This window comes from Ailuropoda melanoleuca, chromosome 7, assembly GCF_002007445.2.
Source record: "Ailuropoda melanoleuca isolate Jingjing chromosome 7, ASM200744v2, whole genome shotgun sequence".
In the NCBI taxonomy this organism is placed as follows: Eukaryota; Metazoa; Chordata; class Mammalia; order Carnivora; family Ursidae; genus Ailuropoda; species Ailuropoda melanoleuca.
The window spans coordinates 11,504,280-11,531,691 of record NC_048224.1 but is presented as its reverse complement, the minus strand read 5'-3'; the positions used below and the strand labels follow the sequence as shown (position 1 = coordinate 11,531,691).

The following is a 27,412-nucleotide window of genomic DNA, read 5'->3' as shown; positions in this document are numbered from 1 at the left end:
TAAAAACTGGGCAAAGGACTTGAACCTACACCACATCGAAGAAGAAATAAGCACTTCTGTAATAGGCAGTATAATTTTACCCCCTTGCTCTGCCGAAGAGGACCATGTCCTAATCCCCAGAACCTATCAATATGTTATGTTACATGGAAAGGGGGAATTAAGATTGCCGATGAAATTAAGACTGGTAATCAGCTGTCTTTAAAATAAGGAGATTATCTTGGATTATCTGGGCGGGTCCAATGTAATCACAAGAGTTCTTTAACCTGGGAGAGAGGCAGAAGAGATCAGAGATAGAAGGAGAACTAAAGGTTTTGCACTGCAGGCCCTTAAGCTGCCAAGGAACATAGATAACCTAACAGAAGCTAGAAAAGCAAAAAATCAAAGAAAATGAATTAGCTCCTAGAACTTTCAGAAGGAGCACAGCCCTGCTTAACACCGTGAATTTATCTTAACAAGACCCATTTCAGAGTTCTGACCCTCTAGAACCATAAAATAATAAATGTGTTGCTTTGAGACACCAGGTTTGTGGCAATTTGAAACAGCAGCAACTGGAAACTAATACAACATGAAAAGATATTCTACACCATTAGACATTAGGAAAATGTGAATTAAAACAATGATGAGATACTACTATGCACCAATTAGAATGGCTAAAAAAAAATACTGACAATATCAAGTGATAGCAAGAATGTGGAGCAAGTGAAACTCTTATACACTGCTGGTAGAAATGCAAAATAGTAAGCACTCTGGAAAAAAGTCTAGCAGTTTCTTAAAATGTCAAATATATATCTACCGTATGATCTAGCCATTCAACTCCCAGGAATTTACACAAGAGATATGAAAGCATATGTCCATACAAAAATGCATACATGAATGTTCATAGCACCTTTATTTATAAGACCTCCAAGTGAAAACAACCCAAATGCCTGTCAACAGGTGAATGGATAAACAACTGTGGTATGCCCATACATTGGGATTACTACACAGCAATAAAAGACAATAAACTACTAAATGCTACAACATTTAATGAATCTCAGAGTAACTATGGTGAATGAAAGAAGCCATTTAGACAACAGTATATATTGTATAGTTCCACTTATATAAAATTCAGGAAAATGCAATTAAATCTACAGTGACAAAAAGATCAGTGGTTGCCAGGGGACAGGGCCAGGAGAGCACAAGGGAAGGATTACGAGGGGCACAAGAAAACTTTCGGGATGATGGGTATGTTTGGTTTCACTGGTGTATGCATGTGTAAAAATTCAGAAAGTTGAGCACTTTTAATATCCAGTTTACTGTATGTCATTTATACCACAATACAGCTGTTTAAAAACAAAAGAGTCCTGTACCAATGGATTTTATTTCTTCTGTGAATTCTTTTTAGCCTCTTTGCATTTCAAGAAATACGTCGAGAATGTGTTTACCTCAGGGCCTTTGTACTTGCCTTTCTCTATGACTGCAATTCTCTTTCCCCTGACTTCTGCATGGTGACCTCGGATCCTAGTTCAGGTGCCATCTTATCAATGAGTCCTTTCCTTACCAACCTACTTGGTATTGCAACTCCCTGTAACACCCTCGGCTGCCAGCTCAGCCTTATCTCCTATTCTTCTTCCCTGCTTTACTTTTTTCCAAGACTCCTATCACCATATGGCACCACATTTTATTTAGTTTTCGTTTTGTCTATTTTTTTCTGTCCATCCCTCAGGAGTTTTGGGATATCCAGGTGATTTCAAAACACACAAATTCATATGAGAGGTTTGCAAAGCTGGAGACATTAAATTGAGAGCAAATAGACTGGCTGTAGTTCTAAGTATGTTGCATATACTTGGAAAATATGTAATAGGGTACAAGCCAATACAATTTGCAAGAAAGTGAGCCTTTAATTTCAAGAATCAAAAGTTAATGCTAGTTAAATTTATTCTTTGTTGTTGTTGTTGTTGGGCTGGTGAAGTTGAAAAGAAGTGACCAAGCAAAATGGAAAGATTGAATGCTATCAGTGGACAGCCTTTTCCTTTAAAAAGGGGGAAAATGTGCCTTGATCTAGCTCTCTTTCTTGTCTGTATTTGTATTAGGCAATTACATTGTCTTTTGATACAAAGATGGTTTCTTTTTTATTTGCCAGCAAATGGCAGCCATTGGATAAGTTCCTCCTACTTCTCTTTTTCCTTCTGGCACTTCCCGCCACGGTCTTTCTCCACTCTTCTGTTTTCTCTTTGTTCCCCCAAGGCTTGATAACATTAAAAAAAAAAAATCTTGGATATAAGTTCAGAAGAAAATGAGTTCAATGTGGGGAATCCGAGTGCTAGGAGTTCGCAAAGAGCATGTGGCTGGCTTACAGTGCCTTTTGGCAGAGCAGAGGGGAGAGAGCTGGCACAGGTCCACCAGGCCTTCACGGGTGGAACGCTGCTCACCTGGCCAGCACCCTGGGCCCCGTAGAGTGGTCTAATCTTCCCTGCCTGTGGGTCACCTCGCAGTCTGTAAATATAGGGTGGAAGGTTCTTCTGGGGTGGAGAAAACATAAACGAGGCAGTTTGCTCAGCATCTGCTATAGATTGTGGTGAGGTGCGTGCATATGTTGGGCTTTATTGATATAATTCATTTTGTCATGAGGCATCATCAGTGCTAAGGTAAATGAATCAATTGCATTTTGTCATTATGGATAATCATCAGGCTGTGTGTTATAGAGTTTACCTACCCTCTGTCTTGAATAGAGCACTTTTCATTGAAATATCTATTTGCAGATCTGGGGATGACTTATGGCTCTTAATTTGCTTCAGTTTGTTCTTTCAGTGCTTCTCCACGTTATTCCAGCGATTGAGGCCCCGGAAGTCCCTGATGACCCCCTAATATCTATCCAGGCAGAGTGTTCAGGGAGAGGGCATGAGTGGGGACGGAGGGAGGATCCCCTACCCCTAAGCCTGCTATACAGCATTTATGGCACAAAAGCAAGCCATCTCATTTTTCTGTGTCTAGCAGAAATTCCTAGATTCCTAGATAATGAGCACTGATTCAATTACATGACATAAATAATTAGAAAGATTTGAACTCTTCCAGGATTTCTTAAAGTGTTTTATAAAAGTGACTTTTTAAATGCGATCCCCCCCCCCAAATATCCCACCATGACTTCAGAGATTTACAAAAGAATTATGCCTCTATCCTCTGGTTTTCATCTTCCAAATTCTTTAATTTTTCATCGTATAGAAGACGCTTCTATGAAACACATGAAAAAAAAAAATCTCACCTGAATGTACTATATCAATGTCTAACTTACCTCATCCTTCATTCTCTCTGCCAGAGTCTTTTTTTCCCCCCCAGATTCACATTTTTCACTGCTGGCAGGGGTGTTAGCATGTGAAGTTCCCTAAGCTGGTACCTCCAATGTTTCTTGTGTTTAAAAGTCCCTAGTCTTTCTTGCTACCACCCCTCCTTCCCTAGAGCCTAGTCCTTTGGGCAATCTGCCTGTTCCTGATTTCTGGGAAGAGTTCTTTAGTGTCCGCTGCCTTTTTTCTTGACCGACAAGTCCATTTAAAGCCACAGACCCTGCCAAATGTCAATTGTCTTTTCCCAGCTAGTCAACACATAGAGAGAACAAAACCACATTCAGTAAAAGATATGCATTCTCAGTTCCCAAGGAGGCGAGACATGCGCAATGATACTCAATCAAAGATCTCTTGAAGGATTCTGGATAATGGCAAAATTTGGAGACAGTCTACCGAGCAAGGTCAAATTATTCTTTGAGTATAGGAATTCCCTTATTTCATCTTTTTTGATGCAGCACTTAGAGCAGGGATTGTCACAGAGGACAGTGTTTTGTAAAATGATCTGGGTCGCTGTGTGACCGCCCGGATGTCTTAGGTATCACTAGACATGTGCCATCTACCCTCACAAGACCCAGCTGGGCAGACATCTGAGGTACTTGTCTTGATCCATCTAATTGCTTTAAAATGTCCCACCATGAAAATAATCAGCAAGGTTGTGGGACAGTCCAGAGAAATGAGTAAGGGCTTAGGCTCTGGAATCGGACTCTGGGCTTGAATGTTGGCTCTACCATTTAGAGTTGTGTGACTCCGAGCAAGTCACATCATCTGTCTCAGCTTCAGTTATCTTGTTCATAACATAAGGATAATGCCTTGCTATAAGGTTGTTATCGGGATAAAATGAGATGATCGTGCAAAGTTCCCAGCACATACTGTATAGAAGCGTACATTCATTGTGCTAGTATACATAAGAGTCAATACACGGCTTCATATAATCACTGTCCGATATTAATTCTGAAAGAACCTGTGATCAGCACCAACCAAAGGTCATCTTGTAAATGAAGACAGTATGATTTCATGGTGGTAGGAGTGAATTTGTTTAGATTTACACATTCTCCCTGCTATATTCCCATCAGGGTCATCAGATTACGTATCAGGCGGGGGCTTGGGTGCAGTCGGTCCTCACGGTGGGCAGCAAGTCTACGTTTGTAAATAGAGTGTATTTTGATCCACATGTCCTTCACTCCTGCTGCACCACCAAAGAAAGGTTTCCCCCTTGGGGTTGCCACGGGTTACCTGACTTGTTCTACCTAAACTAATACACAAAGCAGGAACATGAAGCTTTCTATAATATGTTCAGGTCCGTCTTCATTTAGGTGGTGGCCTTATTCCTAGTTGCTGAGGGGAGCCAGCACGACCCTGGGAGATATTAATCAGCCCACAATCCCCAAGATTGCCCCATCCCTATAGTGTCTTACATTTGGTTGCGGAGAGCTGGGATTTATACTGCCCTCGGACCAGCCGGCAGGTGGACCCATCCCCGTTGCAGACTCCACAGTTATCCTCCTTGATGGTGCTTCCCAGCTGGTGATCACAGCCAACAATCTAACAGGAAAGAGAAGTGTCATTCAACCAGGTGCCTACTGTAGGGATCCATCGTGAGGCCCATGGCCACTCGATGACCCTCCCTTCATTTTTGAGGAAACGTAAAACATGCTTCCCATAGAGGGGAATGAATTCAGCTGGAATTTCAATCAAGCTAAGGAAGAAAAAAACAGAGCATAGACAAAGATGTTTTTACAGTTCAAATATATAAACAGAAAGAAGGGTGTGGGGAGAGAGGGAGAAAAAGAGAGAGAGAGAGAGAGAGGACAGAGGCAGGCAGTGGAGAAGAAAGGGAGAGAGGAAGATCCTGACCTATTGATATTATTAATTAAGAGACTTAATTAAAAAATCATTCCCGGTGTCAATAATTATGATTCACTAAAATTACAAAAATTCAATTGTGAAAGGAAAAATTTCATGTTCCACATTGTTCCTTAGACTATAAGCTGTGTAAGCGTAGGGGTTTGGTATGTTAGGTCCACTGATGTACTCCAAGCGACCAGCATTGTGTTCAGCAAACTGTTAAGCCCTCAATAGGAATTTGCTGAATGATAATGGCAGGCGAGAATTCTACCACTGAACTACCAAGGCTGCTGAATGATAATGAAAATAGTTTCTTTTCTAGCTAGCAGTTCAACTAAGAAAAGAGAAACAATCACAGAACCTGCCCACAGAAGCAAGATTATTGTTATGTGTGTGTGGTAGGAGAAGAGGGTTGATGTGGAGGGCAGCAGAGATAACCAATACTGAGGCCCTTTTTTCCTGGCTATGTCCTACCAGGCGCAATACAGGTATCTCATTAATTCCGAGAACGATCACGTAAGATATCTCCATTTTAGAGCTGAGACCATGAATCTGGCCAAGGTCACTTTGCTAATAAGTAGCTGAGTTCTAAGAACATCTAACTAAATATTTATGCTTAGTCCAAATCAGGCTTAACAAAATCACAAGCACTCATCATGTATATGGGCAAACTCATTTGTGCTTTTACTCTTTCCTTTTCAATGTTCAAGTTAAAAAAAATCAAATCCAAACTGTATCAGGTTGTACTTCTATAGTTCTATTTAGATCTATTATCAAAAGACCTATTCCGCTTCCAAATGACTTCAACTACTGTCATTGACAAAAATAAAATGAGAACTGCAGTGACATTTGAGGGGGCTTCTTTCCACAAAGTCCCCACAATTCATTCTGTCTTTCAAAAATCCAGTTGTTAATATGACCTCTCTTTGAGGCTTGATTTTCCTTTTTGTAGTTTTAATTAATAATTGCAATCACATGTTTAGGCAAAGGTTTGAAAAATACAGTTATTTCTCATTGCATTATATATGTGGTGTATTTTTTAAATGTGGTAATGTGTATTTTTTTTTATACACAGGCATACAGGCATCTTTTAAAATAAATGCCAAAGCAGTAATTCCTTCAACGATTGTACATTTTTTGAAATGCAAAGATGTCAAAAAAACATAGTGCCCAGCTCTTAAATGGGGAGCAAAGGTGGGCTGGTTCTGTCCTCAGGGGTTCATTGTAGTCTGCAATTCACCTCAATATGTTCACAGGCTACAGTGAAGCCACTTCAGAATTCACCCAAGCTTCATCCATGCAGAGCCAACACATGCTGGCTTAAGAGTTCATTGATGTACCTCTATGGAGTTGGAGTAAAATTATTTTCAAAATTTTTATCTGTAGGTGAACCCACACAGGAGCTGAGTAATTCCATATTCACTCGTATTCTGAACACCGTGTGAAGTGGGAGTGGAGAAGTAACTTATTTACCACCACGACCCAAAAAATCGTTTAACCATTTAGCCAGCAATGATCAGGATCTGCTATGGGCCAGGCACTGTGCTAGGAGCAAAACCCAAAGGTGAGTTTAAGCACGCGAGGGCCTCCCCTCAGGGGACTTAGAGTTTAGTAGTGGACGCACATATTCAAATCATCACACACAATAAATGTAAAATGATAATCATGAGACAAACTATACAACACAGATACATGATACTCCGAGAACATAAAATATGGAGAATTTGATCTGGTTAGAGAGGCCAGAGAAGAATTTCCTGAAGAAGAGTCTTCGGAGCTGAGATATGAATGAGGTGCCAGAGTTAACGAGACAAAAGGGAGGTGTTGCGGTGAGGTGTACTGCACAATTTGGTCATGTGCAGATACCAGCTACTTAGTAAGTAACCCAAAACCAAAGTTGGCAAAAAACAAAAATGAAAATAAACAATGTCAGGAGACTAAACCATATGATTGCCTTAGTAGGGTCAAATCCTTTGGAAAAAAACAAAACAAAACATGGCAATCCTAATTTTGGCAGTATTCAAAGCTGTTGTTCTTTGGGATTGGAAAGAGATGACCTTAATCTTGTAAAATACTCAGCACTATGGAAGGGTGATAGGCAGGGGGCATGGAAATTTACACTCTCAGGTGTCTCAAATATAACTATGTTTATTCCTTACAGAAATTTCAGGTTTCTCAAAGGATTCAACTTTCTCTGGAAAATTTTTAATGGTCTCTGATGTCTCTAAAGAAGCCAAATAGGAGATTACCATGAAAATCTCTCTCTAATCCTAAAGACTTCTTATGGCTCCAAAGCCATTTTAAGAAAAGAACAATTCAGCTTCACAGATCCAAAGTAACAATCTATTAGGGTCAGCTAAATAGAAGGTGACATTCTTTAAGGCTAACTTGACCAGACCACCAACTTGGTGCCCTTGATGTAGGTTTATGGACCTCAGGATATGAACCAACTGAGTTCTAACTGGGCTTTAACTTCAGAATTGAAAAGACAAACATCTCCCTGACACACTTTTTCCCCTTTGTATCAATTCCTTTTTAAGCTGCCAAAATATTCTAACTCAATTATTTTTAAAACATGGGAATACTTTATCATCAGATAAAGTGTCCTTATTTTGGTCCAAGTGGAAAACTGTTTGCAGTTATATCAAGAAAATCATAATTGACATATTTCAGTTTGTCTCAACCTGTTGATCTGGAATAACAGATTAAAAATTAGTTGAACTGTTACACTGAGAGCTATTATTAATAACAAAGAAAAAACAGAAGTACAGAGATGGGCTTATTTGGCAGTTATAATGACAACTCTCTCTGTACTTCTGCACATACTACATTTCTGCCTAAAGTGCTCTTCTCCAACTCCTTATTTAGCAAACTCCTATTCATCCTTCAAATCCCAAATTAAGTGTCTCCTCCTCAAACAAGGCTTTTCTAGATTCCAGAGTCAGTGGCTTTATTACTCCATGCTTCCTCAGCCATTTGTTCATAACTCCTTGTGGCAGAGATTACTCGTTGCCACCCAACATCTATCTTCCCTATTCTTCTCAGAACTCCAATTTTACTTGGGGTGGCAACATGTCCAGTTTCAAGAATACATTTTTTCATGGGCTTTGTGACTAACTTATAATTAGTGAAATAAAAGTGGAAGGGTTGTGTGGACTTCTGGGAAGACTTAAAAGAAGCTGACTTAGATGACCCCACCTGCCCTCTACTCTTGGTCCTACCTGTTGGCTTCAGGTGCTATATTGAAAAACGAGACACTCCTGAGAACAGAAGCCTTGCAGTAAGGAGGGCAGAACAGAAAAAAAGAGCCTGGGTCTTTCACCTGATCACATCTTGACTTCTTTTTTTGTGTGTGTGTGTGTGTGAGACAGTAAATCTCTTATGTGCTTAAGCCATTCTTACTTTGGGGTTTCTTTTATATACACCCAATTCAAATAGTTGTATAACTTATATTGAGTTTAATCTATTGATATGTCTGTTTCTATACCAGATCACGGGCTATTTGAGAGGCCATGTTTCGTTTATCTTTGTATTTCAGATGTTTGGCACAGTGTTTGACATTTGACATGCACAGTGAATGCTGGTGAATCAATGAAACACACAGCAAACGTAATGATTTGTTAAAGAAGCCATTGTAGGTTACAGGTAGGCAGGCCTTAGACTGCAGTCATTGATGAAACACATGTAGACAAAAATGTGCATGTATGGATATCTGTGTGCTTGTTTGTATCTGTGTACACAGAGAAACAAACATACCATTGATGACAACTACAGGTCAAACCGAATCCTCTGTCCTGATGCACGAACAAGAATTACAGTAAAGGGCTAATATTTTTAAGAGACTATTTCCCAAGTGCACCTATGCTCATTATTAGTGAAATGTCACGGAAGGCAATGTTCAGGTCACTGAGTTCCCAGACCCACCCCATTCTGGACAAAACATTAAAGTGAGATAATGACCACTCATAACTTTGGCAACTACACAGAATTTTTTTGTAAAGGGTGGAAAACTAGCTCAGTATTTTGAAGAGTATTTTACTCGTATTCTGCTACTAGGTGTCAACTCGGTACAGTGCTCTAACCTCCTCTGTATCCACAGTGTTGCTTTTTTTTTTTTTTTTAATAAAACTTTTATCTCAGGTGACATAGAAAGTGAAAAGCTCCAAGACGTTTTTGTTGTTTAAACACCATTAGGGGGTCATCAACTTTTGCCTTGCAATCTTGACTGTAGGCTTTTAGCATATATATGTACATATATATAAACACAGACATGCAATCCTTCATCCTATTTTTGAGTAGAACATACAGATTTAACACTGCTGATTTTTCTTCATTCTCCTTCAGGATTTACTAAAGGGAAGGGGGAAAACCCACACTAAGCAAAAACTAGGATGATAATATCTAATTATCATTAGCTTACAGACTTCAAGCATGTCGCGTGGATTTTAGGTATCAGGGCTATTCTGTGTGCTGATAGGAGGCTCTCCCTTAGTTTTACAGAGCTGATAGCAAGTGAACAGGCAGACCACAAGACTCAAATTCTCTAGACACTGAAGTATGTATAATAAAATGTCTTCACTAGGAGCCAGAGGAAAAAGATTATCATCTGAATAATTTGGAGAATGTAAATAAACACAACCCATAAGCCGATACCATGCCCCAAAATGACGTGCTTAGATGGGTTCACACTGGCCACATTTCAAATGGTTTCCCATAAGGACCTCAACTTCTAGCATCAAATACTGAGCCAGTGATGTCAAGCTTTTCTTGATCCAACACCATGAGGTAAGAAACGTTTAAATCCCTTTATTTTCAGCACGGGGAAAGACAAATATGGAAAATCAAATAATGTGAATCTGATCACAGCTGCTCTTATTTATAATTATTTAGCTCAGATAGAACTTTATGGGGAAGAGTGTGCTCTTACATACATTATAACTCATTTACTACTTATGTTAATAGGGAAGATAGTGTATCCTTAACCTTATCCTCAAAAGATGTAGATATTGACTGACTTGTTTATGTTTTACCTTTTTGCAAAAATATTTATAGCATATACATATAATACAAGACAATAAAATAAAAACAAGCACAAACGGGAATATGGGGCAAAGAGAAAAATAAGAAAGATGAGTTAAAGCCAGAAAGGGGAGAATTATACAGAATACATACTGTGAAGTCATACACATTTGCTAAATGGGGGTTACATATCTGGATATGAGCTTCCTAAAAGAGAGGAAAAACACGAGCAATCGCAAGAGTTATAGCATTTACTGGATCTTTTAGAAAATGTATAGGATAATGTGTTCCTTGTAGGAGACACTCAATAAATATTTATGTAATGAATGAATGACAAACTGGCTCAGGAGAACCATTATTACTCAAAGTACTGAAATCCTAGATGTACATCTGCTGTGAGTTTTCTGAAAGACAATGCCATGTAACAGTGTCCCAATAACACCTCAGCAAATAAACACAAGACCTTTCAAAGAACTGGCTCTTCAATAATCTTTGAAGAACCCTAATAGTCAGGGAACATTTGGTAAAAGCAAATTTTAAGGAGCCAAAACAAATCGTCCAGGTACAGAGCATTGTGATGGTCAGACTTAATCTACGAATAGACTTTATAACACGTAGGGCTGGGTTGGCAAAAATATGGCACATGTGCAGCTATTTTTCCTGCCAGGACCCATGACAGACATTGCTAATCAACTGTAGCACCCTTTGCCACTGAGATTTTACATGGCTCCAAATCTTCTATGGCATTGTACCCATGAAGCCAAATTCAATAGACTATGGCTGTCGTTGGAGGAGACGACACCAACTTACTATTCCAGAGTCAGAGAAATGAACTAGCTGACCATCTTTTGGATGATTCGCCACAAATACCTCTCTCAAAAATAGCATTCTTGAGCAGCACGAAGAAGAGGCGAGAATGACCCCCGGATTGACAAAAGCCCACATGTGGCTGCATCCAAAACGGATCAGGCACAGAAGTTGAAGGGGCTGGAGATGCCAAGTGAAGTGTGCGCATTTTTGATAACTGTGTACTTCTGATGACTGTACAGTTATCAAGTTTTATTAAAATGCAGAATTCTGTTTTACTTTTTTTTTTTTTTTTAAGCTATGTCATTAGCACCAGAACACTTCATTGCTGTTTTTGGGGAAGAGCATATGTCAATAATAGAATATCCCCAAAGCTAGATTGATATGGGAGAAAATACCTTTCCCTTCTAGTTTTGAGAAACTTCAAAAAAAATCCCAGAAGGAGAGATTCCTTGATGTTGACATGTATTAGCCATCTAGCCTTGACCCCCTTAAGCCCAGAGACCTATTGGAAACTGACCCCAAGAAACGGTCCCCAGTATGTCAGGCAATCTGGACTTTACAGTGTCACCATTGAGATAACATCCCTCAAAAGAATTTCTTTTTTAGCTTCATAATTCAGGTTGATAATTCTGCCATTTTCACTTCATTTCCCGAAAGTTAGGGTCGGCTTTTGAAAAGTTGTTAAACAATATGTTACATGTGAAATGTCAACACTCACTCTAAACTTTCCCTGTTCAGAGCTTCCAACAAAGACTTCATTGGGTTTTATAGTGGCTTTCTGACTTTGGTAGCCCATTGAAGAAGGGGGTTTGAAAGCTGTTGTCTACTGTTAGTGATTGTCTGTTCATGTCCTGCCTGAAATACCATGATTGTTTATGAAAAGTATCTTTAGTAAAGCTGGACACTGTTTGTGTTGGAAAAAAAAATTAACATTCTCTTAAGATTTGAATGATTTCAAGTACAAATTATAATACAGAGATTCAAAGAAAAAAAAAACAACTTCCCCGAAGGTAACACAGATGGTAACTAACAAAACCAAAATTCCAACTTGGGATTCCTGACTACAGGTTATCAGAGGATGTCTTTGAATCATGAAAAGACACACTATATAATATTTATTATGGCAATAGTGAATGGTGATAACAAGGTTGATTATTCTTATCAAGATCATGGCTACCAGAGCAGGACTCATGCACAGGGATGAATAGGCGGCTTCATCTGTGCTATGTGACTTGGAAACATATAGGAAGGAAGTGGGAAGGTACACCCCCATCTATACCTGTGCTTCACACCTCTCCAGTATGAGAAAACAATATGCCTGGCCATTCACAAAGGTGCTAATAGTGGTCCATGAGCTATGTTTAGCATTTTCAAAGCCTAGTGGAAATATATTTACCTGTCATAAAACTACATAAGTTCCCCCAAACCCCAACCATCTCATTACACAAATAAGCTGAATCCTGATCTTTATTGCATTTATTTTATACTTATACTCAGGTCTTTAAGTCATAAAATGGGAAAACAAATTATTACTTAATACATGCAGTGTTTTGAGTAGATGGAAACTTCCAAAACACAAGGCCCATAGGAAAAAAATAATAAAGAACACCTTTGTGTTTCAAAGTTGGGAACCACTGGTTTAGTCCTTTGTTTGTTGTTCAAATACCCTTGGGAGGAGTAACACGTGAAGTTGTTGATTATACTTAAATTAAATCAAACCAACTGAGCATAAGGCATTATGCTAGTTCTTATGGTGCTGTAGGGAATACACATAAGTAGTAGGCATGGTCCCAATCTAGGGTGAATGGGTTTAATCAGATAATTTCCTCAAAATAGGTGAGAACAGAAAAGGCGTAAGATCTCCAAGGCTTAAGGTCATATGAATACAGTGGTAGAGCAAGGGAAAGCAACCTAGAGAAGAGAGAGTAAAGTAGTGTTTGCCAAACACTTGCTATATGTATCTTCTCCCTTAATTCTTTTTCTTATTGTGATTAATTGATATATAACATTAGTTTCAGGTATAAAATGTAATGATTCAATATTTATATATATTGAAAAATGATCACCACGATAAATCTAGTTAACATCATTTAATTCTCCTAATATCTCTGATATTATCCTCATAATATCCCTGATTAACTATGTCTATTTTACAAAATAGACAATTTTTTTTTTTACAAAAATAAAACTGAGACTCAGAAAGGTTCAACAGTTTGTCCAAGATCACATTTTTGGGAATTGGTGTTGCCAGAGTTGAAATCCAAGCTGAGCAGCACTATGGCATCAAGGAGTGATTCCTCTATTCCATGATGTATTGTGTTCCTCTTGGGGGTTAGAAGGGCAATGAAGAGACAGGAAGAATGAGGATGAACATGTTTCTGTCAGCCACAGCTTGCTGCCAAAAGCAACATCAGCCTACAGCTCTAAGTACTAAGATTGAGCATCAAGAAAAGAGAGGGATCTTTGCATTCAGTAGCTTTGAAGATTATTTTCAATGGACAGAATTTGCTTTTTGTGGGGAGCAACTGAGTTGGTTTTAAAAAAAATTAGTTGCTTTTTTTCAACAGCCACACATATGCCACTGGGAAACACCAGTAAATGCCCACAGGTTATCAGGCCAAATGGAAGAGGTGTAGCTCTCCTAGGCTCTAAAACACCACAGTGTGAAAAAAAAAATATGTGAAGGCATTAATTCCCTTTCTTCCAGGCAAAGATTTTCCAAAGGGATTGTTCCAATACATGAGACTCTCTCCTCTGGGCTTACCAATCACTGGTAGGACGATCCACTTTCCTCTTGGATTCACCAGAGTCCTTACAATGGCCCAGAAGCTCCTACATCATCTGAGTTACCTCTGTGACTTCATCTCCCTCTGGCTCACTCTCCTTGCTGTTCTGCAAACATAGCAAGCACTTTCGCGTCCTAGGACAGCACTGGTTATTGCCTCTGACTGGAACATTCTTCTGTAGACACCTCCTTTAAGCCTTTGCTGGAAACGTTCATCTTTTTAATAAGCCCTACTTTGACCAGACCACTTCAAGTTGCATCCCAGACCCACGTTCTACACAATTCTATTTTTTTTTAATTCTATGGCACTCTTTTTATAATATAGTTTACTTATTAAGTTTATTGTTTATTTTCTATTTCCTACTAGAATATAACACCACAAGGTCCTAGTGTCCAATAATATAAAAACTAATAAAAATTTGTTGAATGAATGAATGAATGAATTCTGTATATACACAAGGCCACCGGGGAGAGGGATATATTATGGTTTCAAAGAATTTCCTCCTTATCCTACCCTAGAACATAACAACAGCTTCCACCATTTTAACTCTCTGCCACTAGTTCCAAAGACCAAAAAAGAGCTGTCAAAAAGGAAAACATCTCTACGGATGCATTATTTTATTAGCACTGTAATCTCCACTTTAATTTCTGCTTGTCACTTTGCCTGCTATGTCTCTAGTCCTTTACCCACTACTCCAGAATTGCCTTGGGGTATAAATGTTTATTATTTTTGAGTGAGTCTCCCTCTTACCTCTTTTCCACTAGGCACAGTGCTCTAGGCTCCACACCCTAGGTCTGACACCAGCTCTGACCTGGAAACTCACTTTGTAATTAATCTCCTGAGTACCTGATTTTTTGGCTCTTCCTAAGAGACTTAAGCCTGGATAGTCCAAGGCCTGACTCCTCTCATTACTCTTCATGGGCTCTAGCCCTGTGGCTGGTCATCTGGCCGGATCAGAACCATAGTCCTTCTCCACCTCCAAGCTACCCATCCCCACCCTCATCAAAGGGTAGGTACTTCAACCACTCTGTGGTTAAAATCTAAAGGAGGACTCATTGCAATGGGATGTGACCAGGTGCTGTTTTTCAAGGGTCCTGTTTCTATTTTCTTTACTATTTGAGCTAGAGTTATTTTCCTGTGCTCCTTATTAGCTTGCTTATCCTGCAGTTCTAGAGATGTTGGGCAATCACCCCTGGTTCTGTGGTGTTTCTCTCTTCATGTTATTAAGTAAACGGAAGAAAAGGGAGATGTCCATGTTAGGGGTTCGAGACCTCTGATAGAAAGAGCAGTGAGTTTATTAGATTGCAAATATTTTTAAGAGTTTTCCAGCACTGCCTTTTTTGAGATCAAGAATTTAATTTACTTAATGGCTGGATAAATACACCCTGAAAGGGAAAAAGAGAATGGCTAAGTCTTATTTCCAACATCTATTAAATTTCTTAGGTGCTCCTGTTCTAATTTATTTTGCTCCTTTCTTATTTATTTCAGGGTCTGGGCCAACTGCTTGTGTAAATTTATTCCAAAAAAATCTAGATTTTTTTTCTTTGGCATATCGTTTTTAGTTAAATTTGTTTGTCTAGTAGTCTTCAGCAGAAATTCTAAGAATTATCTTAGTGTAGACATTTGTGCCTACAGACACTAGAATTCATTCTCGGCACATGGTCAGCGGACTTTTCTTTAACAGGCTGTCTTCTTCCCTCCCCTGCTTCCAAAATTAGGGTGTCTGGAGAATGTGAAACAAAATTATACAAAGGCGTGACCTCCAGCCTTGCTTCTGTCTCTTAGACTGTGAAGTACCCAAGAGGGAAAGTGTTGAATTTGGCCTCACTTCACATGGCATTAACTGTAATTCTTTGTGAATTGTGGTGACATCATGGTATACTTTGACATCACTGCTCAGACTCCCTTCTGCTGCTGGGCATACAATACATAGTTTTTGTTCAAACACAAGAGTCCTTTGTTGAGAAGAAAAGATAGCAGCTGGTCTTCTGCCCTGGTACAAATGTGGATCTTACTGGAATGTGTCTGTTCAGTAAGTCACGACAAAGTAACCGTTCTGCTGTGATGGTTAGAACTCACTCATATACATATCTCTGGGAAATTCTGTGAAATTTGACATCTAAAGAGTTCAAAATTTCAGATGTGGCCATAATTCAGCAAAATTCTGCATACAATAAAGCTCTCATTTACATGTTTGGATATGTCATCTGCAGTCAATTCCTAAAGCAGTAATATGCTGTTTCTATGTGTGTGTTAAGAATAGAGGTGAAGAGAAAGGAAAGGTAAAGAGGGACTTATCTTTCTCCCCAAACAGTTCTCCTCCATTGTAACTTTTCAAGCATCTCAGATCCCCAGCCAGAAGGGCCTCCACCATTCCTTGGCTCTCAAATCAATTCCTGGTTACTTCCCCAAACATATTACATTATACTAATTCAAAGCTTCTGGATGGCGCTATTAGTATTCTAATTCAAAGTCAGTCAAAAATGTCCTCAACTGATATATTTATTTCCTTTTCTTTTCCTAGGTTCTCCCTTGCCATTTCTGTCCTAGAGGAAAGCTTGATAAAATTGATTAAAACAAAGTTTATATAAAAACATCATCTGTGAAATACCTCCAAACTTCTGTCCCATATGGCTGTAATACTTGCACAAGGCAGAAAATTTTCAGATCAGCTTGAGAAACTAAAGGTTGTGAATCTAAGATTATTCCCAGAGGAACAAGTCATATCACAAAATATTTGGTTGGGTTAGTAAACTTCTTTTACTGAAAAAACAAATGAGTGTTTTACTCTCTCATGGAACAAAGAGAGTCATGTCATGGGTTCTGTCATGAGTCTTACAGTTGTTTAAAGCATTTGTTCCCCCTCTAGAACTTTTATACAGAAGACCAACAGGACCATAGTGCCCCATCTCAGCCTTTTATCTCTGGCCATTTCTTACCCTGGAACATCATTAATTACACCAAGAATCTACATGTTGTGTAGCCCTAACCCACGAGAGAGGCAGCATGACGTCATAGGAGGAACAGATGACTCAACCTGGATGTGATGATTTATTACCTTTGCTTGAATATATCATATAGATTCAGTTCTCTCATGACTTATAAGAGGATAATCAGATCTACTTTATATACTTGTAAAGATTTCACGTGAGAGCTTACATAAAACGATAGACTACAGGGCCAACAAGGTAACAAGTCTGACTATATATCCTGGGATTTCTAGGACAATTCTATTCTCAGATCTTCTATTTTATAGTTGCCATCGTTATTGGGCCACGTGTGCTGATTTCCTTGGGGGGATATGTGGTCATTGTGCAAATGGCAGGTATTTGCTCCTATATGTGAAAATGTGTTTGAAGATGTCAAGGGTGTCCTTGTGATCTGAGCACCTGTAGATGGGTTGTCTCACAGCTCTGGGTACAGAGTCACATTTATAAAAGCTCTGGTCCATTTTAGTTCTTCTGGATTTGACAACAACAAATATAAAGTAAGACCATGACCCCAATCCTGTGGAAGAAAGACTTAGGGAATGAGAACTGGGACTTCTCAAGGATTCTGTTAGACATGTAAAAAGCCTCTCTGGAATTGCTGTGCAGTAGCAAATCATGTCCTCTGTAGGCCACTCAAATGAGAGGAGAATGCTTAGGATTCTTAAAATAGCCTTCCTCACCTCTCCACTTCTAGACCTTTAATCTGATTAATTCGGGGCCACTTTCAAATATAGATAAGAGGAACAATCGCTAAATGTATTTGTCAACAAAAAAGAGATTTCTCAAGTTCAGTCTTCTAAAACCTGAAGCCTGGGGAAAATATATTTTTGGGGGCTAGAGCAAGAGTTTGGGGTCCTGTTTTCTCCATGGGAGCCTGCACCCATATGAATGTGTTACTATGACAGCTGAATATAATAAAAAAAGCGAGTACTCAGCAAATTCAAGTGGTATAAGAAATATTCAAAATCTATTTATTTTAATGGGGAACAAACCTTGAATATGAATGTGCAAGCCAAAACGAATCAGTTAATAAATTTTTTTTAAAGGAAAAGTAGAATGCTTGAAACCGGGAATTTGAAGTGTTTCTTAATCAGAATTAGCAATAAACCAATAAAAGAGCAGTCATAAAGTCCTAAGAGAAGCATAGACTTGCTGATTTTTAATGGGCCCCAGATTTCCTGCGTCTAATGGAAGGTTAGCTGCTGGATGGGGTGGTGACTGGATTGGGTGGGAAGAAGACTGATGGTTATATGCTTGGCTACCCTTTCAAACTCTATCGAGGCTTGTGAGTTCAAGATAATCAGCTGCATTTTGCTGAGTCAATTGACTGTGGCAAAAATAAACTGCCCCTTCTTTCATTTTAGACAAAAACAAATTCACTCAAAGGCTCCGAGATAAAAAGAAATGACTGCATACATTTTTCCCATCGAGAAAGATTAAGAAAATTCCACTAGCCACCCACTCGCATTCATAAAAATGAACTCTTATTCTTTCCTATAATAGTCCTAGTTTAAAATCAGCCGAAGCTATAAATTTCAAATCTGACAGACTTCAACATTCAGCATACGTCTAATTCGAGAAGCTTAAATTCACATTCAAATTTAGAAATATTTTAAAATCCAAGTTTTTGTGATAGTTATAATTGGTTTTTAGTCAGTTTTCTAAGATTACCTAAAACAGAGCACAGAAAGCTTATCTATGTGCTATCTTCTAACTTCTGTAAAGATACCCAATTACCTGGTTCAGTGCCCTCACCTTATTGCTTCCTGGTCCCCCATGAGTAAAGAACAGAATTTTTCATGGCTCATGCAACAATCATAATTTGGCTATACTAAACCAAGTAACATTTCTTCTGCATGTATTACGTATAAGTCATATAAATTTTGGATAATTGGTTTATATTTTAAAAATATGCAATGTGTGTCCTTATCAATACATCTATGTGAATCTAAAATGGAAAAGTCCCGAAATTCTGTAAGGCTGGGTCTACCAAATACCACATTTGCTAGAAAAACATGATTTAACCACTGATTTTAAGGTTTTCAAGTGCTGTCATGTCAAATGGATTCCTTGCATGGTTTTGACCTCATGCCATTTTCTACATTAAAATTCCACTATTATTAAAGTTAAACTGTTTTTCTGTAGGTGCAGGCATGTTATAAGGAATCGCTTCCTGGGATATTTATCAAAGAGGAGATGAACACGTTTGTTAGTATCAGCATAATTTTTATGAGTGGGGTGCTGCCCAGAACATGTGGGTACTGAGTTCTCAGATGATCTGTAACCTCGATTTTTAAATTCCTTCTAGTGAAGGTGTCAAGACCGAGGACACATGGAATTTCCTTTGCTGCTTGCCTCAGCAAGGTGCGGTCTTCCCAGCTGAGGTCTGGGAAGCCTCCTGTTTTGTGGCTAGTGAATGGCAGTTGCATGAGAGCTGACAGGAAGGTAGAAAATAAATACTGTCAGCCACAATTATTCTTGAAGAGTGGGAAATTATCCTAAGAAATTGTAGACTGTGGCAAAGGACACTTTTCACTTAAATCTGATGTCAAGAGGAGAGAACAATAAATAACTAGTGAAGGGGGAATGAATCATGATTCTGAGAAAGTGCCTACTGTGGGCTAGTTACTGCTGGGTGTTTTGCTGAGTTCACGAAGCCTGACACAAACTGACTGCACAGGTGACAAGCCTGGGCAACTTCCTTTGTCACCTGTCTAGAAAATGGCAGACTTGGGGTTCCAGCGTCTTTCTAATACATCATTCCTCTTACACTGGGTCACCTGATTCACCAGAGGACTTTTAAGGCAACAGTGTGTATATTCAGAGGAGTGGGCAAGCACCACACGTCTGTGGCAGCTGCTTCTATGAGGGCACACTGCTCTACGACACAGTTGTTCAGGGAATGTTTGTACCACTCTGCTTCGAAACCTAGCCTAGCACGCATCAATGTTCACTCAGTTTGTTTCTTAGACCCAGCTTAGAGCATTCAAAAGGGGAAGATGCTTCCGAAGGGCAGTCTGTAGGGAGACAACAACTTCCAAAAAAGATTCCAAGACTTTTTCCACTAGTATGAAAATAACCCCCCTGCAAATTTATTTTCAATGCTTGCCTACAGCTTGGCTTTGGCACTAAGTCGGCTATTACCTTAAACAGAGGGAAAAACATCTCCAGTAGCAGTTGGCAAGACGAAGGGGAAGGGAGGAGGGAGAGAATGGAAAGAAACTGAACTCGGCCCAAACACAGTTCACATCTGGGCGGCCTAACCCGGCAGAGACCTCCCAAGCCCTGCCAGAGGCCAGTGAGTGTGACCTCCAGGTGAACTTTGGAATTGTACCATGCAGTGTCAGGAAGAAGAAAACCCAGGATGACACACCGCCCGTTCTGTAGCACACTGACTTGAACACCCAGTTCACACAAATGGTACCTGCCTCTGCTTCCCCACCCGGCCCTGGGGTCAGAGGCCAACGCATGAAGCAAGAAGGAGGCATTCCAATATCAAAACACCTTTACATGCAGCCCTGACCCTCTCTGTCAAAGGCAAAATAAAAGCATTTGGAAAGCATGTGAACGGTATTTTCATATTAGTTTTTATTTGAGAACCTCACAGAATTCCAAAAAGTGGGGACACTTTAGCTCCAGAAATGGTCAAGATTCCTGTCCCAGGGGAACCACAAGGACAAAGTGAGGACCATGGGATGCGTTAGTTAGGTGGGAAGCTGCCATCCCGCTTGTGCTTCCGAAAGAGCAGTTCTGTCGCTGGGCCTGAACCAAAAGCTGTCTGCCCCATTTCTCTAAGAATTTCTACAAGTGAGGGCAGAATCCCCGCTGAATATAATCACGCATTGCTGTAAAGTGTGTATACAGTCAAGGTTACATTCCTGGACCAACTGCTTATCTGATAGTTCCACAAGTCCCACTTCTTTTACAATGGGATTAGAGCTTTCTTTTAGACGTCAGGGCTTTTTCAACTACAATGTTAGCCAGTGGGTCTCATTAGGTCTTAAGAAAAAGGCTCCATTTTGTAAGTGGTCATTTAAATTGCAGACGTGGATTCAGCCTGCCAAACATGCACATGCTATCATAAATCAACAAACGCACACATAGCAGGCTGCAGCTCTCTGAAACACCTCATTGGTATGCAAAGAGGCACAGCTATACTTTCCTTTCTTTCCTGCAGACAGCATCTCACTATTTTCATGGTTATTCTCTGAGCTTGTAAGCAGCAGAGGGAGAAAAGGTGGGGAAGAATACAGGCTCCAGGAATTCCATGCCCAAACTTTTGTAAATTGCTTGAAGACTTTTCAGGGCCATGATCTCCATCACAATGAGCAAGTCCTTTACTCAGCACCCTTGATGGGAGTGTATTGTCCTAGCTGTTGGAGGGTAAACAGCTGAAAAGTCACAGCCATGCTTTAGAGACCTTTATAAGCTAGAAATATGGGTATAAGAGGAGTAGGCAGAGCTGGTGAGAATGAACAATGGTATAGCTGCTGTGGAAAGCAGTATGGAGATTCCCCAGCAAAGGGAACATAGAATTACCACGTGATCCAGCAATCCCAGGTCTGGATATACACCTAGAAGAACTGAAAGCTAGGACACGAACACATATTTGTAGGTCCATGTTTGTAGCGGCACCATTCCTATCCAAGTGCCCATCAGCAGATGAATGGATAAACAAAATGTGGTTTATACTGTTAAATTAATTAAACAAGGAGGCCATTAGACTAGACTGAGGTGGCTCTAATGCCATGGCAGCCTACATAAGCAAACTCAAGTCTAAGCCTATATATGCCTCAAGGTTACAAAATCAACAGGGTAAGGATACGCAATCACTAACAGCCAACTAGGCCTGAAATTATAGCCAATCAAATAATTTCCTTTCTTTGCTTCTGCACTTTCTTTAAACAAGTCTCTCCGCGGCTCCTGTCGGTGATGGCTCCCAGTCATGTCCCATGTGATGATGCTGCCCAATTCTAATTGATAAATGCCCAAATAGTTTCAATATTTTTAATATGCCTCAGTTTCTTTTTAAACAGTTCATACAATGGAATATTATTCAAACTATAGAAAGGAAGGAAAATCTGACCCAAGATACACAGGGATGAACCCTGAAGACTTTCTGCTAAGTGAAATAAAAGACCGATATTACAAATATTGTATAAGTCCGGTTATCTGAGGTATCCAGAATAGTCAAATTCATAGAGACAGAAAGTGGAAAGACAGTCATCAGGGACTGAGAGGAGGGGGAATGGGGAGTCACTATGTAATGGGTACGGAGTTTCAGCTGGAGAAGATACCATTACCGAGCAATGTGTATGTACTTAATGCCAGGGAACTTGAACTGTAAACCTAAAAATGGTTAAAGTGCTAAATTTTGTAATATATATATTTTACCACAGACACACATACACATAGCAGGTAGAAAAGCGACAGGCACAAATAATTAATACAGAGATGGAACTGGGTAAAGAAATACATGCATGTAAGTAAATATACGCTATGACGTTTGCTTGTAGTTGTTGAGAACATAACTTTGTAGTGATGGCATTAGTGTAATACCAGCTGGTCCTATTGGCCTTCTTCTTTGCGGATGTGGACAGAACCCCATGTGTTTGCACTCCCTGTTCTTCCACTGAGGAAGCTTGATATAGACCCTGCCATGCCACATTATTCAGTATAGAATAGTATAGGAGAGTATAATATAGTATGGTATAGTCTAGGGGAGTATGGTGTAGTATAGTGTGGTATGGTGTAGTATAGTGTAGTATAGTGTAGTATAGTAGAGTGTTGCAGTATAATGTAGTGTAGTATAGTGTAGTATATAGTATAGGGTAGTTGAGTGCAGTATAGGGTAGTATAGTATAACTATAGGGCAGTACAGTATAGTGTAGTATAGTATAACATATGTAGTATAGTATAAAGTAACATGGGACAGAGTAGTGTAGGATAGGATAGTGTGGTGTAGTATAGTATAGGGCAGTATAGTATAGTGTAGTATAGCAAATATAGAATAGTATAATGTAATATAGTATAGGGTAGTATGGGATAGGATAGGATAGTATGGTGTAATATAGGATAGGAATAGTGTAGTGTACTAGAGGGTAGTATAATATAGTGCAGTGTAGGCTAGTATAGCATAGTGGAATACAGTGGAACGTAGTATATGGTATAGGGTAGTATAGTATGGTATAGGGTCGTAGCGTTGAAGCCAGATGGATCTGAACTTGAATGCAAGCTCTGTTCCTTATTAGCTGAATGACCTTGTCCATGTTCTCACATCTCTGGGTGTCTTGGTTTCTTTTGTAATACGGTTCCAATCACACCTCTAAAAGCAGTTATGAGAATTCATTATAAGGATGTAAAGCTCGTCAAGTTTACCAAAGGGAGAGGCTCTTACTACCATTAATTATAATGACAAATACGGCTGTGAGTTCTTTAAAACTTAAAAATGGAGCTCTCATTTTACATAAAAATATTATTATTCATTATTCAAGTGACTTAATTTGCCCCCTCAGAAGGTGCCCACTGGTCTAAGATAAAGAAGGAAGATGGGGTTGTTCAGAGAGAGTAGGTATCAAAAACTCAGAGAGAATTCACCACCATGAACACACTGGTTGTGCCCTTAGTCAGCCGCCTAGGCTTGCTGCTCCTCAATGTCTGGCTTGCTTATCTCCATGTGTCAAACACCTCTACATGAGGAAGAAAAGTCTCGACAGACTCTATCTAATAGCAGATTCCCTATAGGAACATACTCTTTTATCAGTATGGACAACTGAGAATTGTCTGTCTCTATTTGTTTGAGTGGGAGAATAAACGGTCTTGCGTACTAGCTGTGGGGTACAGATGGGACTGGTTTCTCATCAGCCTGGGAGGGTTGATGGAGGACGTGAGATGTGAGCTGTGAACTAAGGAATGGCAGGAGTCCTTTGGAACAATAAAGGCAAGCTGCCAAGTCCCCCCCAAATCGGAAGCAGACTAGAAGGCTGGCCTGGGGCTTGAAGCCAGGTGGGTCCTGATGCTAGTGCTGGTACCGTGCTAGACATATTCCTCCAGGCTGCACACCAGAAACATCTTCCTCAAAGCCCCACAGAAGTCTTGCTGGAATCCATTAAAACATTGTTTGAACCCTGGTGAACTTGTGGCTGAAGAAGAGAGGAGGCTCATGTTTCCAGCAGAAGGTTCATCCTGTCCCAGTACAAAAAGATTTTAGTATGAACCAAGACAGAGGTTTTCTGTGGCTTGTCTATCAATATTAAATCCTGAGCATTTCCAGCCCATCAGATTCATCCACTAAAGGATGAAAGATATACTTCTCTGTCCAGGGAACAGAACAACTCAGGGGGTACCTACTCTCTCAGAGACAGCAGACAGTAGCAAAATCATACTCATTTATTAACCAGGGAGAACATTTTTTTATGCATGAGCCCACACTGTAGTTCCCTGTTAGAATTACTAATAGTCATGGAAGATGACAGAACATTAACGCAACTTGCAGAACTATTGCCTTAAGAAATTATTTCCTATTATGGGAAAATATCTGGGATATTTCTCAGACTGAATCTCTAAACAACGAAAGTTCTAGACTTTTGAAAGTTCTAGGAGGCTTTGTCAATACTTTTACTATATCTTACAGAAGCTTCACACACTCAATAAAGTCTACTTTTATGTAGACGGAATCCCTGATTTAGAAATATACAAGCAAATAAAAATTTATAAAACTGTCACTATATCCACAGTCATGTATAGCACCCCTAAGAAATCCCTAGTGGCCACGACTGAATTAGTTGTTCCAACTGCTAGCCATGGCTCATCTGTTCAATAATAGAGACACCTAGACTAGACCAGATTGTCCTGCCTGGGACTTAAAGGTGACTGGAACAGATAAAGACAGAAGTCTTCCTCCAGATCTATGCACATCTGCAGCTGAGGACCTCAAAGCCACCCTAGCTCCTATGCTTCCTAAAGTCTGGCCCTTCAGCTTGTCCTTTGATTTCAATCACCCAAGTAACTGTTTTTCTGAATAAACAGTTGCTATTCCTATCACGGATCCTATGCTTTCAATAATCCCCCCTTTTGAATTTTGATTGAACAAAATACATTTCTATTGCTTGTAACCAAAAGAACTTTAACAGAGAGATACATATTTTGCTAGGAGACGACATTTATTTTCCTACCCTGAACTAAGTGTATAGAAGGAAACTTTGTTAAGCAGTCTATTCCTAGTATTTTTAAGAGAGGAGTGAAAAAAAAATCAAAGGAGTTAAAGGTTTTGAAAAATCCCATAGAAATGGAAGTGAAGGAAAATAATGTCAAAGGAAACCGATAGTAAATCTACAATATTCTAGACTTAAAAAGAAGTAGGTTTTAAAGATAATAAAGGCTGGAATCAAGGGGAAGAAAGATGACATAAAATATATAATTTCAAGTATAGGAAATTTCATTTTTTCCTTTTAAAATAACCATCGGCGCAAGTTAAATGTGTATTTTCTTAAGGGTTAAAAAACTTGAGTAGGTACTCCTTACCTGATATCCAAATGTTCTTTTTAAAGCCTTTAATGTGGCCTCAAATCAACTTAGAGTAAATTTTCACCAGAGTTCCTTTTATCCAGGAGGATGGCTACAGGCATTAGTGCCTGAGCTATTCCTTAGCTGCAGATAAGATCAGAGTAGACGAAGCCTCGCCAACGATAACCGAGCTTCTCCCTTTGCCTCTTTCTGACAGAAGCTGGAAAACCAGTGGTCCACTGGGCCCCAAATTTTTGGCATCCTGTTGTATATTCTTATAGGCCTAAAATTCAGGAAGGGTTACTTGGGAGGGAGGTATGATTCTGCAAGATGGTATGATAAAATGAGAAGTACAAGGTTTAAAGTCTGATACATCAGTGTTCAAATCCTAACTCAGCTACTCACAAGCTATTTGACCTTAGACAAGCAACTTAACCCTTTGGGTTACACGCGGTGTTCGTGTGAGGTTTAAACGGTAGGTCAAGTACTTGGCACAGCGTCTGGCATGGTCCGTGCTCAGTATAGGAGGTGAATTATTTGTATTATTCTTACAATCACCTTGATGATGACTTTAATTCTTTCCCCTTGCCCTTAGAAACACCTAGCCTATGTGTCCTTTGGGGAAGGTCAGAGATACAGATAGCTGAAGAGTTCAGGCTGTGCAGGTAGCGAAGGAGACTTGGAAGTGTCCACTCCATCTCAAGGCTGCACCAAATATTCAGCTTTATCAAATGGTCGCCACGTTGCCGTACAGACCAAATGTTGCAGATCTGACTTTTTAAAGGATATGTTGTGACTCCGAAGTTTCATTGGCACTATATTTACATACTGGCAACTAATTCAAATTTTTGCCAAACCACACTACGTGCACTGAATAAAAGTTGTCAGTGGGGGGTGTATTTGGCTGGAGGATTGCTAGCTCGCAACCTTTGCTTCAGAGCTATGAAAATCATCTGGGGAGAAAACTAAAACTACACTCCAAATTATAGAGAGAAACCTGGAGACTACTTGGGGAAATACCAGGCTAGACTTACATAGCCCCGATGAAACCATTCTCCATACACACTGCCTAAGAAAGCATGTTTTAAATGATCATAAAGATGTTTCTCTGGATTTAAAAAAAAAAAAGCCTGTGCGTGAAGAGACTCTGTGTTCTTCTGATCTGGCGGGATCCTATCCTTGTCCAAACACTCAGCTCTTCAGCCCGAGCTGCAAAGACATGTCTCGGGGCACATGTGGGGGAAGGAAAGTGCAAGTGCCTGAAGAGTTGTGCCCATGTCACCATTGAGTACGTCTCTGCCTTAACAAGCCACATTGTATCCTTTTCCCAAGCAAAGCATGTCCTTATAATCACTACTCATAAAAGGAATGAGAAGAAAAAAAAATCCATCCCTAACTAGGTCACATAAAAATCTAGAGTGAAAATGGCTGCACAGGCATTATATCATATTACTCAGTAAAAAACTGTTGCCTGAATAGGAGAATCAACGGGGAGAATCAAATTAACAAGTCTTTCGTGTCAACCAACAGGAATACTGAAGTTTCTGCCTTAGAAGCTCAGAGTTGCCTGATGGGAAGAACGTCTCCCTAGCAGGAGAACCCTAGGGAACAGGGAGGAGGACAGCAGTCTAGTACAGAGTAGGTGAGAACTTGGGAAAATGATACACTGGCTATGTTCTTTTCATTTTCTTCCCAAGCTCCGTCACCCCCTACCACTCCTTCCCTAAAACGCTTGTTTGTTTCTTTAAATCACCTGTGAACTCTGCTGGCCAAGAAACTAAAGTCATATTCAAATTTAATCATAAACCTAAGTGCATGTGGGACTAGCCAGTCTCCAGATCCTGACCACTGTGCGATCACTCCAGCCTGCAGGTGCAGTAGACTTGCACTTGGCATTTCTGCAAGGAATGGAAGCCGTGTGTGTGAAGTTTTTCAGAATGTTTATTGTTGGCAAGGTTTTCCACTTGCATTTTCTTTTATAGTACAACTATTTTTAAGTGAATGGAATGTTCTGTGATCATTTGGCCACAAGGGAGGGAAACTTAGCTCAGGGACTGAAATTCACTCAATAATGGTAAAAGAGACTAACAAAATGAATCCTCCAAATCACAAGAATCCTTTAAACTCTCAAGGTTCT

At 39.7% G+C, this 27,412-nt stretch overlaps 1 protein-coding gene across 5 annotated transcripts in view; it reads right to left on the bottom strand.

Annotated features, from left to right (window-relative positions):
• The window catches only part of ADAMTSL1 (ADAMTS like 1), an 861,688-nt gene that overhangs the window by 241,824 nt on the left and 592,452 nt on the right, over positions 1-27,412 (bottom strand). For all 5 annotated transcript variants that reach the window (XM_019801253.2, XM_034663958.1, XM_034663959.1 and 2 more), the window contains exon 6: positions 4,736-4,862. In XM_019801253.2, the coding sequence (XP_019656812.2) occupies positions 4,736-4,862 (127 nt within the window). The remainder of the gene's footprint in view (positions 1-4,735; positions 4,863-27,412) is intronic.